Here is an 18,572-nt window from a genome sequence, read left to right on the forward strand (position 1 = left end):
CTTTGTACTACTGCAAACTTGTCTATTTAACATATTTATCATCTTATAGGCATTAAATTTTAACAACTTACAGACTTGATACAATTAGTTTCTTCAAGATTGGAAACACGCACGTAACGCTCCTAGTGTCGTAGACGTCCATAGCATACAGTGCTTGTTTACTATCAGACGGGGGCTGTAAGATTATTTACCACCTTCGTGGTATAAAAAAAATATTACGAAAAATTTTACACATATTTGGTAATATACATAAAATATATCTTATGAATTCTCCGATTTTACAAACTCCATCAATAATACATTTAATATCTGAGAGCAAAGAAATTTTGGAATTTCGTACTTTCTCAACTTTATGTATTGAGAAGTTAAATTTGAACTAGTAACAAAGTTGATCTAATATGCATTAAATTTTAACAATTTAACGACCTGATATAATTTTCAGTGAGAATTTAAACCATTTCTGTGATAACTACGATCACAAACTGGATCAAATCAAACAGTAAGCGAGTCCAAATAGACACTGCGAAATACGTACTTTGACAAAGTTGTCCGAATAATATACTCTGAAGTTAAGTTTGAACTAGTATAGAGCTGATTTAACATGCACACCGCCACTCCTTTCTTTCGACAGAGCTTAATTGGAAAGTCCCTAACTTAATCAACCTACGAGGAGAGCACTCCGTCAACTAACCAACTAACATATTACAACTAACTTCAAGTCTCGAGAACTTAGAGATACAAGTAGTGTTATAATTTATCGGCTATACAATACCAAAACAGGTTTAGTGTACTATAACTAATGCCCAATAATCTATTTTTAGTTAGTGTTGCCATAAATTATATAGCCTTCTGTTTTTTAGGTAAATTTTATTTCAAACAACAAAAAAATAATCGTTTAAAAAATCTAACAGTTTAAAGTAAATATCAAGTGCAAACCATATTACATTCTATACGCATATACATATAATGTATTTTTCTAATAGACGTCATGAAAAATATTTATAGATCCAATAATTTTTATATACATAAATATGATATAGAATCATAAATATGCTCGCCGTTACGATGTATACAACATTTATATATATTACACAAAAATATATAATTACTCAGATTTTATTATAAACTCATGCCTTTTTATTTTGAGCAAAATTAATCACTGTTTCTTAATAGCCAATAACAACATAGTAAAATGAGAATAAAGAAAAACATAAGTAACCCGAAATATGAACGCTATAAAATCTAATGCTTTCCCAATAAATCCATAAGAAAACTCAAGGTGAACTTGGGCGATTAAATATACCGAATATTTGGAACACGCGTTATTGATTCCATTATTATATTTCACTAGTTTTTATCCGCGACTTTGTACGTGTGACTGACTTAAACTGATTGGTCGGGATAAAAAGTAGCCTATGTCCTTCACTATCTCAAATAACACGTGTATGTCAAATTGAATATAGAAAGAGGTAATAAACAAATTCACATTATTTATTAATCATAGAATATTAGTAAGGACAATCGAAGCGCACTTTGTCGCAATTTTGTACGAAAACCTAAATATTGGTACAAAGTGGACATTACTAACTTGGCAATAACTAAGTTTTCTTGCCGTCAGCCACTTTTTTCTGATACATATTTGCATCACAATGGCTACCAAATTATGGACTCTAAGAGATGATTCGAGTTGTTTCAACATTAATTTTCTAATAAAATAATACAAAGTACTCTAGTAACCATTGAATTTCTTAGTATTTAAAATATTATAAGGAAGCTTACAAGTATTAAATATATATATATATATATATATATATATATATATATATATTGTTACAAGTTTTATAAACATAATACACTTCAACTGAAAACTAAATACATATATACGGTTCGAATAAAATTGTGGAATCCAAGATACAACTTATACACGCTTTTATCCACATAAATAAAATATTCATAAATAAAAATACCTTACAATGCGTGGGTATGCATGCAAATAATTCAACGTAAACAACATAAAACTATACATAAACGAATATAGAACGAACCTCAGCGCGGCGACCTACACGAGTACATATTGGGAGATTCTGTGAGGCGTGAATCTAATCACTTAATAGTCGCGTATTATTTCCGAACGAGCCTCGTAAATTCCTCCAAAAAAGCTATCCAATGGCCTAAATACAGATTTATTTATCAGCAGCGAACCCTGGGCATAACTCATTGGGGACAAATGGCGGGGCACGGGAGTAGGTCAAATGGGACACTTTACGATTCGGTTGTCGTAAAACTTGAAATTTCTAACACAATTCTTACGTATCACTTCTTAATTTTACGATAATACACAACCCTTGCGGAAAAGGGTTGAGGGCGAGTGGCACGGGGGTGGAGGTGGCAGCTACGAGATCGAGATCCCCGTTCTTTTATTTATAAGAGCATATTTTTCCTTCGAGAGGGTTGTTTGAGGGCATCCTCAGATTGTCAACCGTATTCCCTTTTAATGAATAGGCTTAAGGGGGCTAACAAAAATCCTATTGTCATCTGTAAAGACATAAATGAGGAAGTGATTGATTTATTCATATAGAGGTACAAGATATTTCAAGTTTACACTTTCAATTCTTATATCACTACATAGTATAAAACAAAGTCGCTGTCGCTGTCTGTCCGTCCCTATGTATGCTAAAATCTTTAAAACTACGCAACGGATTTTGAAACGGTTTTTTTTAATAGATAGAGTGATTGAAGAGGAAGGTTTATATTTATAATATATGCATAATATTGTAGAGGAACACTGATAATTTTAGAGGTTTCTAATGTGTTGTCGTAATGTAATGGGGTGCCGGCGACGCTATTTAGTATCAGCAATGCTTCCGTGCGAAGCCGGGGCGGGTCGCTAGTAAAGTATAAATGAACATTGAGAAAAGAATAATTGTTTTGTGAATAATATTAAGTTTATAATTTAATCTTTAAATTATTAAACAATGTTTAAGTTATTACATATATTAAGTAGAATTGTAGATTGAGAAGTGTGTGTTGTATGTATTAATGAATGAATTAATAAATTAATGAAAACTCTTTTACTGTACCCTTTAAAGACTGATGCAGATTATAAAGATATATATGTACACAAATAAAATTAATAATTATTATTTATGTGTGTTAAAAAAAAAGTAAAAACATAAACTGAAAAATGAACTCAGTGTGCTACACCAAGACTTGTTTATAATATATATTAATATAAAAAACACTATTTTTACAAAATTTTATTTTTTTTAAATATTCGAAATAGTCTAATTAAGATGATATTCCGATAGGATGTCTGACAGGTCAGTTGGTAAACAGTGATACGCACACTGCACTTAAATGATGCAATTTTATTTAACGCATCGTATTATGACTTAAACATTTTATGATTACAAATACACCATTCAGACAAGTTTCACTATATCTTTTACTAATCTTCATATCAATTTGTCAATTTGGACATGTTTTTAAAAATATCAAATGCGTCACAAAGCCGACTTCTGTGGTAATCTTTCAGGGCGTCGTAACATCAAAGATTTGCCCATAAATAATGACTCGCTGCTACCCATAAAGCCCTAGCCGACCCAATAACATAAATAACGTGTTACGAAAGATCGTATAGGTGTCGTCGGTGTATATACATATATATTTTTATCGAAAATATAGTCCGCGTGTTGTTCAAATCGATTCAATAAATCACACAATTTATTACAGATTAATCAATTACTTATATTGAATTCGCGCCCATTATAGGAAGCAAATGGTGTTTCTGAGGAAGTGGTAGTATAATTTATTAATAGCTCCATGCATATACCGTATGTTTTTGATGGATTATTTACGTGTCTAGAAAACTAGCACATTTTTAGGTAAGGGTACCATGCGACCGGTAAATGTAGGACAGTCTCTTAATAATGCATATATTAATTATACAAGTACGATTAATTATAAAATTCTCTTGTGAACTTTCATTGTTTAGATAAGTCACGGCGATAAAGCATGTTTTTCACGCAAGTTACCGAGATAATGGTTGTTGTAATAATTTACTTGTACTATTCCCCGATAGATGGCGTTACCCTTACCTTGAGTGATGTTATAAGGCTGACATCTGTTATAGAAAACTTGCCAGTATTCATACCTAGTAATTGTATAATGGTTTTAATTCGATTGAGTAATTCGACATATATAGGGGTTTAAATGTAAAAAAAAAAAATTTTAGGCGGATATTGATGACGAAACTTCGGTAAAAAGACTTTCTTACGACAATTTCTAATATATTTTTTTTTCTAATAATTTTTTTTCTCTTATCACTGTGTAGTAACTAGCCGTCTTCGCTACATTATCCGTTTGACCCGAATAAAAAGAAACCTGTGTCCTTCTCCACGCCATATACTACGTGTATGTCATATTCCATGATTTGTTAAGCCGTTAAGGCGGTAAGAGGAAACGAACAAACTCACTTTCACATTTATAATATTAGTAAGGATAGCCAATACAATGTTTGATTTCATATCGCCGAGCGCTTTTGAATATAAATTCTTAGTATAAATAACACGATAAAGCAAGTATTACAATTAACTTATAAAGCTACTTGGAATAACTTTAATTAGAGAACATAAATAGTATCGGAGGTAAAATAAGTAAAGGTATCATAAAGACTGAAGAGACTTTATATTCTTCGCGAGACAAAACAGCTTTTTCCTTGCAGTAAATCCGAAGAGTGGGAAACAATGGTGCTCATAATAAAGCTATCGAATTAAGCCGGTAAGCTCTTGAATATTTATATCTTGGACTTGTTGGGAATAACAATTTTATAGTATTTATATGATGGCCAACAGGTGAGTATAAACCCAAAAAGTGTATTAAGATAACAATTATATACCATTGCGTCAGATCTATATTAAAATAATATAATAAACGTACATATGTGTTAATGTTCCAATTATAAACACTGAATTTTTTAACATTTAATCCATCCTGCCTACCATTTACATATTAATGAATTTAAGTAAGTTTATACTTTGGTATAGTAACAAAAATTATAGCAATTTGGACCTGAATTTATTCAGGAAGGTATAAATATTAAGAAATCGCCAGAACAAGTATGGAAGATAGGAAAAAAAACACTGATAACGCAGTTTTATAAATATGCATACATACGACTTTGTATGTATGTATGTTCATAAAATCATGATGATCTTAAAATTATATAATTAATAGTTGTATACAACTGCATTGTCCACATCAATTACAATGAGAATAAGTTAAAAAAAAATAATAAAAAAAAAAGTTTTCATATTGAATACAGCGTCATATCATTGCCATTTTTTTTTTATTATAGCCAGTGACACTAGGAATGCTATGAGGATTCTAATGATATCCCATACATCCAAATCTGCTCAGGCATTTAGAAGCTATGGTGGAAATGAAGACACATATATGAGCCCTGAAAATATTACACTCTGTACAGTAGATAGGTGGATTACATCAGATAAACTAGTAAAGATAACAAGTTAGAAGCAAGCAATTTCGAATAGATAGAACAGACAAAACATTTCAAAAAGTAACGCTTTGGGTAAAATCCGATATTCGTATAGACAGATCTGTTAGATTTCTGACAAATCAACGTGTATTCGCTAGCAGGACGGAAATGGAACTATCAGTTTTCAAATAGTTAAACGAATGGCCGCGTAGGCCGCGAGCTCCTGTCACTTGCAACATGCCCGTATCTGTCATGTAGACTATTTATTAGTGAAATACTCTTTACAGAATATGTACCTAGACGTAAATTAATTTCCAGATGAAAATCAGTGACAACAGAAAATTTTTGTTTGCCCATTTTAGGACCCAAACATAACACTAGATAAACATCTATCATCATCTGTCATAATATGTTTTCAAATCTGTTTGACATGATATATTTATTCATGATTCTATCTGAATTATGAGTAATTCATAAGGTGATCAGAATGTGATCATCTATTTATCTATTAGAATTTTCATCATGCCTCCAATCAAATTGTTTATACTCCTCTCCATCCAAAGGTTGCCTGGAAGAGATCGCTTTTAGCGAAAAGGTCGCCCATTGTTTTCTCATTGTGATTATTTCTAATAACTATTTATATTTATAATAATTTTATTACTGTAATCTTTTGTAGAAAACAAATAAAGAGTATCTATCTATCTATTATCAAGATTAATCTAAAAAGTCATCAAGATCGATCTAAAAAGTCCAAATGATAATTCCAAGACAAACATCATTACTAATAATGTACTACAAATAAAGAATCAAATCATAGTAAATATTGATACAACAGCTACATTAATTTAAAGTTAGTATCCAAGTTTTGAACAAAATAATAAAAGTAAAATAGCAGCTCGTGAAAATCATATAATACATATTCACGAGAATAAATAAAACCACGACCTAGAATTCAAAAAATAATTTGAAATATAGTGTGCTGTAATGGAGCTTAAATGTTTTTTATTTCGCTAGGAGTATGAGCAAACCACCACTAAAAGTCATATATTGTGGATATACAGCATTTTTGTTGTTTTTACAGCGCCGTTACTCGCGACTCGTTATCGTGTGGTTTTAATCTGAACTGTGCTTTTATTTTGCATCGAAGCGAGTTTCTTTTCGTACCTACTAGTTAGGGTTGCCGCTAGGTGAATAGAAATAATTAAAAAGAAAAATATATTGTTGTTCATGAAGGAATAAAATCTGTTAAATTTACTAATTATACACATGATAATAAAATACTCATGTAATTAATGATTTCAGATTCCAAAATAATAAAATGTAAATAATAATAAACTTTATGTAAATAAATCATGCAATTTGGAAATAATACATTCAAAATGTAATAACCTGTATATTTTAATTTTTTCTTAATCATCCTGACTTTTCTGTTTTCTTAATATATTATTTTCGTACTTAAAATCTTGTTGCTAACTGATTAAAAACAATATATAATGTATTTTATTAGTAGGTAGGTTAATTAATTAACATATCTATACAATTTGTCAGACTTATCAAATAAATCAATACTTATGGTAGCCAACTGGTTTGAGGTAGCGAACTATCACGTTTCATGCTGGTCTTTAACAAAACAACCTTCCTATACGGAAGTAAAATTATGATAGTTTTGCAAACTTGTCTATACTGCGGAGAACAAGTTTTAAATCCCAGAATTTTTGTTTAAAATATGTATAAAATAAAAACAGATTAAGTAAATAAAAAAACTAATTTTTACATAAAATATCATTTGGTTGCTTCTCGGACACCGTCCAAATTAGGACAAGTCCGGGGAGACCCGGACGAATGGAAACCCTAGTTAGGTCAAGGTTCTGATTAATGTAATGTAATGGACATTATACTACTAGCTATGTGAGTAAATTCTAAGTTGCATTGCGTGATATCATCTGTAATAAGGATATCCACAGCACTAAAACTACCAAGTATAACAAGCAGTGAATTGAGGCTCTCGAGGGACGATCTCATATACACAAACACAGCATAGAACGATCGCTAACTAAATGTAGCGAGGATAAACGTGTATTAGAAAGTTAGTAGATTCAGACAGCACAGGACTCCCTGCACTGCCGAAGTCGTCTGTGGGGCAGACCAAGTCCATCAGTGGACTGGCTGAAATAGTGATCTCATTCCTTCACAGGGCGTGAAGTCATGCATAGAAAACTGTTTAAAAGGTAAGACTTTACGGCGAAATTACAAGATATGGAGATCACAGTTTATATTGTGTCTATAGGCGGTTGTTACCACTTTCCATCAGGTACACCGTCGCTTGTTGTTGTTGTTCGCAACTCTAAGTTATATAAAAAAAACTATCTTCAAGATTCGTAGTTGACAGCGAACAATATCTAGAACTTCCCTCGTTTCACATAATGGAAGATAAAGGTGATATATAAAGCTCGCCATAGCCGCTGGTTTACTGGTTTCACTTAAATAACTTAGCACAAATATACATACTCGTAAACCAGTGCCCGAGGGACGTGCGGAAACTAGATCGTCTAAGTGACGCGAACCCCAGTACAGTCAAGAGTAATATACGTAAACAATTCAGTAACTAGTTACAACTTTTAACATTATTTGGGAATTTTTAAGTTACAGACATAAAACACACTTGACGGTACACGCTTTACTGATATCCCCACAGGAATAAAAAAAGTGTATATAATTTATAAAATACTGGTAGACTTTTTTAACTTACATGCCTCCTATTCTATATTACATAAAGAAATATTGTTAGCCTCAATATATTAGATATTTATTTTAAAACTACTTCACTTTTTGGATTCATAGTATTTGGAATTCATAAATTGAGAATTGAAATGTTTTTTAAGTCTCTTTTAAAATTTTGTTCGTGTCAGTCAGAAATATTGACGATTAATCGTGTAAGTACGCGAATTGAATAAGCACATGCGGAGTGTTTCGTAAATTATGTTCAAGTATCAACATCGTTTAGCATATAGATATCCGGTTCAGTCTGGTTTGGTCTACTATTATTCAGTTAACTTGGAGGAGGCGGCGCACGCGCAAATATTCGTTGCGAACACTTGTTTCAAGTGTGCATGCAGCCGGCTTCGTGCACGCGTGTGTGTGTCACGCCAAGTGCACAACACATGTGCTGTTATTGTATTTTATTGGCGATTTGGAATATTTTATTCGCGTCGCCGACAGGTGGCGTTGTCAGACGATGTGCGTGATACTTTTTATTAATCACAAGTAACCATACGGTCTGCCAGGCAGTGAGCGGTTACTTTAGCCTGCCTAAACAGTAAGTAATACGTTTTCAAAAGAATTCCTAACTGTGTTAGCAGTTGTTATAATAACCAGAATTTATAAACAAATCTTGGAAATAAAATGACCGTTTTGCAACTACTATAAACAGCGCTTTTTCAGTTAAGAACATAAATTCTCTGCATAATAAATAATATTTATATGGTAAATATCAATTGAAAATTGGTGATCAGAGACTTTAAGTAGTAATAATAATAAAGTTAATTTAGAGTCATGCGAAATCACTTACCAGGTTTCGGAAGGGGTGTTTTGAGATCGTTGGTCATGAGTTGTGGATTTTCTTGCACCTGAGAAGGAAAAATATTACATTAAATTACATAGCTAACTATATTGTTTAGTTCGATTCTCTATTAAGTGAATTATATTGACTAAATTGATATCTATCGTAACGTAGCTTATTTACGAATAGTTAACAATATGCGATCATTTTTACCATTCTATATAATTAAAGTAGTCATTCAATAATAAAAATTTTTTCCGCTCTTTCTTTCTATATATCGCCTTTTCTGGTATTGTATTTAGTAGTAAGAGAAAGAGTAGGGTATCTCTTATATGATCTGAGAATTATGACAGCCTGCACTAATTCTCAGACAGATTAAACAGGCGACGAAATAACTCAGAACAAAATTAATAATACACAGCCAGACTAGACTTAATAAATAATATATTATACTGAATATAATAATATGTAACAATCTTCGAAACGTGCTAGAAATGCCACTTTACTAGTCCTAAGTATGAGTTTCATACGATCAATTATAACTTTTCTAAAAGGACCCAAAAATTTGGGTCGCAAATAATAGTTGTATGGTTTCTCGAACACAGTATTTCTGTTATCGTAGTTCAAGATATCTCGGTCAGTGTAATTTTTACTAGTTAATTAGTTTAGCTATTAGTATTAGCAATATCCCGTGGCTTTATCTACGTAAATTAGGATAAAAAACGGCCCTAAGTGTTAATTCAGTCTAATCGTTCTATATGTATTGAATTTCATTAAAATACGTTGGCTCGTTTATATTCAAGTAAAATCCTAAAAGATGTATTATTTATAACCTTTCCTATTTATTTGATTATTGCATTAAAACATGGATTTACATTCAAATACGGTTTATAAATTAAAAATGCAACAAGCTTAATATTACTACTCAATTTAAGTTATATTTAATAGTAGTATTTAATATAAACACAATCATTTGAATTGTACTATTAGTTAAAATAAAAATACTACAAAATTTGGACGTTATATCAATGAATATAATTGAAGATTGTGTTTAAAAAAAAACCACCATTTATTTTGTTTTAAAAACTAAACTAGTGAACAGATTTTGATAAAATTTATTTTAAATAACAATATAACCGAATTGAGAACCTTCTTCTATTTTGAAGTCGGTTGAAAATACGGAGATTTTTCAATACGCCAGCTGTAACATTTGATATATTGATCTTCCGTCGGCAGCGGCGCTTTGTCCATTAATTTCACCGTATAGATTTAGTTTTACTAAAGAGATCCAATATTTGATTGATGGTGCTGCGTCAATTGTTTTGATGGAAAACCAATTCAAGTACACTTCGCAATCGTATAGCATTATAGGTCTGTTTCCATCGAACTTAAAAGGTAATGAACTATGTTTTGCTGGAATACTCACAGAAACATTTTCTACGATGACATTAGCATTATTTATTTATTATTATTATATACAATAATACCAATAAATACCAATACATGGGTACAATGGGTACAAACACCAGTACATTGCCACCCCGCACTAGGTGAAACTATATTCATAGATATTTATTATATTTCAATTTATCTTACCTTATTAGTGTAAGGGTTGAAGATGAACTTATTATCCGACTCTTTGCGTGGCGTCGCCGCTATCACTGATAAAGGCGTCGGTAGAGATTTCATCTCCTGCAAAGAGAAAAGTCATAAACCGTTAGCCTGGGGAAAATTGAGAATACGTTTAATCTTTGCAAAATAACTTTTATTATACAACAGTTTTTAACAACGTGATCATTATCATCCATTTAACGAAGTTTTCTATTAATGGAACTGAATTATTTAATTTTACTATTGTTATTCTTGACACCTGACGGAGTTATGAGGTAGCAAACATAAAAAAAAAAATCAAATTTTTAACCAACTTAAAAATAGATGTATTTGCATGCTTAATATTTATCTATTTAAACTTTAATGTACAGTGACATTATGTACATAAGGCGGGATTTAACACCGTACAGTGTTCTCTACTAGTCAACTATTGGGCAAACCGAGAAAGTAGGCTAATAGTAGTAAATTTTCGTTATATATAGAAGTTACTTATTTAATAAGAAGTCTGTGATCACCCTATTAGCCTATCACCAAAACAAAGTGTTCCATTCTATTTTAAAATACCAAACGAACTGAGAGCTACCTTCTTTTAGTTATCATTTAAAAATGGACACGTAACCCGATACAAATATTTCATACACGATCGAGGTGAACTTGTCCAGATTTATGGCGCACCCGTAATCGGAACAAATATCATTGTTAGGTGAAAAATAAAATAATTCGATGTGGCCAAGCCGTTTTGGTGTCGACTGAAACCAATCTCGGATCTCATCATATTGGATTACATAGAATGAATGAATTGCGGATCCGTAAAGCCTGATTTCACCCGAGTACCGCAGCCCAGAAAATAACTCTTTTATTCGTTTTCGGCTGTATAATATCGGTTGCACGAAAACATCACAGATAACAAAAATCCGTCTCTATGGGTGCCTCTGTCCCATTTGTGTTTCTCTCGTGATTGTTGTACTTGCATGGCTGTCTTTCGGTTTGAAGCGTGGGGGTATGGCGTGAAATCACAGGATATGGAATTATAACATCTTAGACATAGAAAAACGGAACGTAAGGACGACACCATGGATTTGACACTGCAGTGTGTAATATTCATGTTAATAGGTGACGAATATCACTTTTGATCAATGTTCGTCGTTTCATGTTGGACGATATGTATAATGTAGTGTAGTGTATTGTCTTGTAATGTAGTGTATTGTCTTGTAATGTAGTGTATTGTATCGTATTGTAGTGTATTGTATTGTAATGTAGTGTATTGTAATGTAGTATACTGTAATTTAGTACAATTATATAATTTACATACCTTTAAAATGCTTTCTATAGGCGGTTGACTGCTATCCAGTTGGTTCTGCGGACAAAACGAAATAGTCAATTAGAATATATATTAATTTTTAATGCAAACAGACAACGAACTTTCATATTTATAATATGTATTAGTAATAAAGATATTTTTACCACTTTTATTAAATAAAATATCGTTTCTTATCAATGAATTGCTATCAATACATATACTTACAGAAATAAATCAGTTAATTATTGTTTTATACACATATCAACAAATGTTATGTATACCGCCATTTGTATATAAATAAATTAATAAAAATAATAAGAAGTGCCGAAGCGAAGATACAATCAGTTTTAAAATTTAACATTACGTTTTATTGACCTTATATAAATGTTAAATTGACGAAAATTAACTGACCGTTAAAAGTTCGGCGTAAACTTAACGCCCTTTCGTGCTTTACGCCGTTTGTGTTTGATAAACCATCGCGACTGTTAGGCAATTCGTGCGTTAAAACTGAGCATAAGAATCTCTGATAAGAATCGCCTTATCTGATAACGAGTGTTTGTTTGTCAGAAGTGTGTAAATATAAATCAATGTTTACTTAATTCTGAAGAAAGACTATTTACCCTATCAAATATATATACAAGCTAATCTACACTTTTTTTTCATACATATTATAAATAAATGAAAAAAAAAAAAAAAAAAAAATATATATATATATATATATGTATATATATATATATATATATATATATATATATATATATAGTCTCATTTCGACGATATTTACTGTCATTACTTTGTAAGCTGTATTTTTTACAGACTATGTAGATTGTTTGCCGAAAAAATCATCATCACGTTGCGCAGTGATAAACAAACATTGTATATATGAGGTCCCGGATTCATATCCCAGTCCGGCCAATTTACGACACGATTTTAGGACCAATTTAGGACTATTGGCTCAGGTGTGGATATTCTGGATTGTGTTTCCAAATGTTCGTTTCTGAGTTCCTCATAACCCAAGGTATCCTAACTTGAGGACCAGGCAATTGATGCGATTGTATGGTGCTTATCAAATAGTGATATATACTTATTATTATTATCTTCGTTGAATATTTATCCAAGGATAAATAGTACCTACAGGCATTTAAATGTCAAATTTGTGATTTGCCAAATGGAGAGTAAAACTACTTTTACGAGATTACATTATGCCTTTTTAGCGAGTCGGACGATTAAATTTAGGGCCAGTTTACGGCCACCAATGTTTTATGATTTACGACTTTACGGCAATAAAAGTATAGTGTTATTGCTGATGGAATCGACTGTATTTTGCGTATTCGATTGTGCAAATGATGGTGCTGTCTTTATTGTTTGCAGTTGTTTAGAAAAAGACAAAACGTGACGTTTAGAGTCGAAAGCTGGCAGAACATTCAGAATACCAAAATGACCCCGATTTTTCTTGAGGGAATGGAATCATTTTATAGAGTCGCAAATAATGAAAAATATTTGGCGAAAAGAATGGAAATATATTATTTTACTAGTTATACATTTTCGTTTCGATTTGGTCTGCATGACTGGAATATATTGACTGACTTTTTTTACAACACAAGAGCAAACGAGCATGCGGCTCACTTGACGGTAAGAGACTACCGCTGCCCATGATTACCCGCAACATGAGAGGCATAGAACTAGTTTAAAAATACCTATATATTTCTCCATCTCAAATATTATTCTTTATTTCGTACACAAAATTTCAAAATAATTGGTTAAATTGTTAAACCGCAAAAGGTAAAAAAAAAAAAAAATACTTTTAAATTAAAATTTCTAATATTAGTACAACTAAAGATGTACTGAAAACAGCTAATGCAATGTCTCTGTCGTATCTCTCATTGGACCGTTTTGCATATAGATTTATGGCTTACATAGCATCCCACTTCCTTTTGGAAGCGCAGAAGGTATCGCTACAGGCTTCGCGAAAAAATGCTAATAACTTGCTGCTGGTAGACGGTATATGCATTTAAATAAAATGTAAAGTGAAAAAATGTAAAATAAAAATAAATAAGATAAAATAGGCCATGTAGTCCCGGCATAGAATAGGCCATCCCTGTCTTTCTCGTAGGTGTCGTAAGAGGCGACTAAGGAAAGAAGAGGGATGGGCAGCAGCGTCCCTCTTAAAAAATCTCTAAAGCCTAACTGCGGTTTGCTAATCTGCTTGCCAAGCGTGGCAACTACTGGCAAAGCACTCATGGAGGCTTATGTTATGTTATGATAAATACATATTAGCACTCGATTAACACCTTTAGTTACAAAATTTATCGTTTACAAAGGTCTAAATAAACTAGCAATTTGCTTTAAAGGACATGAAAAGAGAAGAAGAGCCGTAATAATGTAGGCAGTGCCCGCCTACTACTGATCCTGGTTTGTATTACACTACGTGGGCGCATTTAAACTTTGAAGTTCAACGTTCAGACATAATTTAGTTTATTTGTAACGACTGATCTTTCATCTAAAAATATCGGCATTATTGGACGATATAGGCCTATCTATAAATTTAAGTATTAAACTGATATTTTGAGGAAAGTGTTACGTTACTAAAAACCAAGCATTAAGTTTCAAATATTTTTAACTTAATTACATAAACGCGAAAATTTGTGAGAATTTCTAGATAAATATTTGTTATTCTCTTATGCAAAAATTCTTGAACGGATTTGAATGGAATTTGATACACATATAGGTTATATCATGACAGAGAGGACAATAATTTCACTGAAATATAAAATGAAATTTTAGTTTCAGAGTTAGATATAACCATTCTATTTTCATTTAATACACGAATTATATGGAATGATAAAGGATGATAAAAGAATGACAAAAACCATTCGAAATCTCGGGTAAAGGCTTATACAATATAATTTTATGGCGTGAGGTTTCGGCACAGAATGGAGCACCCGTTCTTTCTCATGGGTGTCTTAAGAGGGAACTAAAGGAATTCAGTTGTCGAGTAATGGGCAGAAGCGTCCCTCTTAAAAAGAGTGTGACAACTGCTGGCAAAGCCCCTCAAGGGAAAGTCTATGTTTAGTAGTGAATAGTTAACGGCTGATATAATGATGATGGTGATGGTGATGAAATTAATTATTAAAGTTTTGTACCCGCCCACATAAAGGTTCTCACGGGATACATTACCTGATTTTGAAAACCGTTTGGTATCCGGATAGGCGGCGGTCGATGCGCAGATGTTCCCGTTGAGCCAGTCGCCTCGCTCTGTTGGAGAAACCATACCATGAAATTATATACATCGTACTCTTGACTTTGACCCAATTCTATGGCGGGTCGGTGTTGCATTTTTTAATGGATGATAATGGAATGGCAGCTTCGCGTTCGTACTGCAATTTTTGCCCGCCAACCTCGTTTCAATATACTTTGTCAGGTCGACTTCCATACGGTTCCCTCTGAAAACATCGTGGTAGATTCTTGATTTCATCACAGTGGAATAATTGACCCGCTTTCATCCTCACCTATCATTTCTCACAGGTGTCCCGCCGGCGTGTACCGATAGCGCAGGCAAGGTTACCATTCCATTTTCACCCATTAAGACTGTATTCTGTAAAGTCCATGATCCTGATTGCCAATTTTGATCAGGTGATTTAAAATCTTAAATAAGTTATAAATCTTATAATATTTTAAACTTATTTCTTTTTACAGATTTTTGACTTGCAGATATGATAATTTTATTGTTTCAGACACAAGTAAGAGTCACTCAAAACTTAAGAGATGACAAATCACACGAAGTAATTTAAAAACCGGCTGCTTTTTAATTTTTCAATTACTGGCTTTATTTTTAAATTTCTAATAGAGATATATATTCTATGTATAGGTATTTATTCATTTTTGTCACATCACACATCCATGTCAGCATAAATTCATCGTAAAATCTTGTAAATAAAAAAACAGTAAAATAATTATTAGAGGAAGGGAATAAATAACACTGGGGAAAAGAAAGAAATGTGGTCAAGTTGTTATTTCTGCAATACAAAGAAAATAATTTAAGATTTCCCCTCGTAAAAAAGAAAGAGTTTCATTATTTTTGTTTGTATCTTACACAATATTTTCGCCAATTCTGAATCAATACCGATGATTCTTTGTTTTTTTTTTTTTTATTTAAAACCTTTACAATGCAAGTCCCTTGTTAATATAGTAAAAATTAGAGAAACTTTACGGAACACAATTTTAAATTATTATCAATATTTTGACATTCACAAAATGGAACTGTTAATTTTATAAAATGAATATTCAAGCGAAAAGTTTAAACCGCCATAGTAACTTAAACTAACATTAAACTTATTAGCTACCGTGCTTACCTACCTGCTTTTTAATTCTGCTAACTTTTAAAGCGCCGGCTCGCATGAATGAACCCAAGTCGGGCATAATATAAAAGCAACATATTCCTGCTTGTACAAACAGTACGTACCTACTTTATTTAGTTGGAATAATTAATTTTTTAACACGAGACTTTAAGAAACACAAGCTTAACTAACGTTAGAACAACAATTATAATTTGAAAATCTTCATTTATGCTGATATTCGAAAACGCGTGATCGATTTTATTTATTCAATCTTGACCACATTACAAAAAATGTGTTTGATACAAAAGGTGGTCTTAATGCTATGTAGTATGTATGAAATATGCTATGCTATGCTTTGTATGAAATATAGATATAAGTATAATACCTTAAGGTGGTCTTGAAAAGATTGTTCTCAGCAATAAGACGTTATATTTATTAATTGTTTTACTTATTCCCTATATTGTATACTGCAAATAAAGTATACTCATTCAAATATAATTATGCTTGACTGGATCAATTTGTATAATTTGAAATCAAATATTATAAGATCTCAAACAAATTTTGTAAAAATTTGTTTCATTTTATTTTATAATAAAATAAGATTATTGATAATACCTTGTTGTAAAACGGCCGATGGTGAAGGCGACCATTTTGCGGCGCGTGCGCTGGTTTTTTGAACTCGCTCTCGCGACGTGTACCTGATGACAATACAATACCATTATTAATCTAATTGGTATTAAAAAAATCAAACTTATTAGATATAAAGTGTATATTTATAAAAATAAAGTCTGTAAAAAATCTGTAATAGAAATTATTGTCTCGCAAAATAACATTTTGAAGAAATATGACATTTAAGAAACTAAAATAAGTTGATGTTTGACTTTTTATATTCTAAAGGATTTCTATTAACCATAAAGTAAAATTAAAGTCTATTTGTACAATATAATATATAAGAGAAAAAAAAAGGTGAGTCCACCAAAATTTTGCATTCATTACAAAAAATATTGAGAAAATGGAAACATAAGAATCATTTAATTCTGACATATTCTATTTCATTGATAAACAATATAGCTATCTCAAATTACAGTTTTTCATTTCAATAACTAAAAATGTCATTGGCTTTTATATACCGTACGGTATACACGTAAAAAAATGTTCAATAACCGTCATTTTTAGTCAACATTTTTGCTGTTATACAAACATCAATTAATCGTACGGTTATTCGACTTTTATATCCGCATGTAAGATTTGAGTCGCAAAAGTCAAAATATAAGCAATTATTTGGCGAATAAGCGTCGCGGCGGGCGCGTAGAAATTTTATGGATTAATAAAAGTGCGGGATCACCACCAAGACGGCGGGGTGAGGACGAAGTGGTGAAATCATAAGGCACTTTAACTCCCGTACAACTAGAAAGGGGGCGCCACCCGCCTCCCCCGGGGCCCGTGAGGGGAATCTCGGCTAGGTGTTTAGCTGGTTTATGGAGATTGCGATCAGGACAAAGGAGTCCAAGTTACGACGCCTAGATTGCGCGCTGATCCATATAGTCCCCTTTAAATAGATACCTACGACATTTTTCTTTTGGAAAATTATTTATTGTGCCATCTATCTGGCGGCAAGTGATATACAGGGTTTCCGATAGTTCGTGCACGGAAAAATATATTCTATGGTTTACTTTTTTCTTTTCTAAGTTATTATCAAGTAAACTAGGATAAATTAAGAGACGAATAGAAGAGGTAAGTCATAATAAAAAAATGGAAAAGAAAAAAAAATATAAAAACTATAACTGAGCCACTTAATAACAATATTCTCCTTTTATGGGGGAGTCGTTTATATCCCGGGGACGATAATATGGGTTATGACGATGAAGAATATGTAACAATGTCACAAAAATCCAATACTTATTTGCATAATAAAATCCATCCACCTGATAAGCGATTGGTAAACCATTACCGCAGTTCATAAACGGTTGCAACACTGTGATCTCTATATGACATTAATAATATTGTTTGTTATTTTAAATTGGTATTCTACCCTGCAGCAACAGCGTTTCTCTTAAAACATCACTGAGCTTTAACTACTATTGCCAACCTGCTTGCCAAACGTAGCAACTACTAACAAAACCCCCATTTGGGAAAGATATATTTTAGCAGTAGACAATTAATGGCTATAATGGTATGGTATTCCACCCTCCAAATAATATTTAATAATTATAAAGACACTTATGCCTATTCTTCCATAATTTGTTACAATAAATACCTGACCGGATT

At 32.0% G+C, this 18,572-nt stretch overlaps 1 protein-coding gene across 6 annotated transcripts in view; it reads right to left on the reverse strand.

The window, feature by feature from the left end:
* LOC116412933 (AF4/FMR2 family member 3) overlaps nt 1-18,572 on the reverse strand; it is a 309,889-nt gene that overhangs the window by 64,878 nt on the left and 226,439 nt on the right. For all 6 annotated transcript variants that reach the window (XM_052893985.1, XM_052893983.1, XM_052893981.1 and 3 more), the window contains 5 exons: nt 16,920-17,002; nt 15,145-15,222; nt 11,980-12,024; nt 10,653-10,748; nt 9,066-9,123 (listed from right to left, as the gene is read on the reverse strand). In XM_052893985.1, the coding sequence (XP_052749945.1) occupies nt 9,066-9,123; nt 10,653-10,748; nt 11,980-12,024; nt 15,145-15,222; nt 16,920-17,002 (360 nt within the window). The remainder of the gene's footprint in view (nt 1-9,065; nt 9,124-10,652; nt 10,749-11,979; nt 12,025-15,144; nt 15,223-16,919; nt 17,003-18,572) is intronic.

Source organism: Galleria mellonella, unplaced genomic scaffold (genome assembly GCF_026898425.1).
Source record: "Galleria mellonella isolate WM207_F2 unplaced genomic scaffold, CSIRO_AGI_GalMel_v1 utg184, whole genome shotgun sequence".
Lineage (NCBI taxonomy): Eukaryota > Metazoa > Arthropoda > Insecta > Lepidoptera > Pyralidae > Galleria > Galleria mellonella.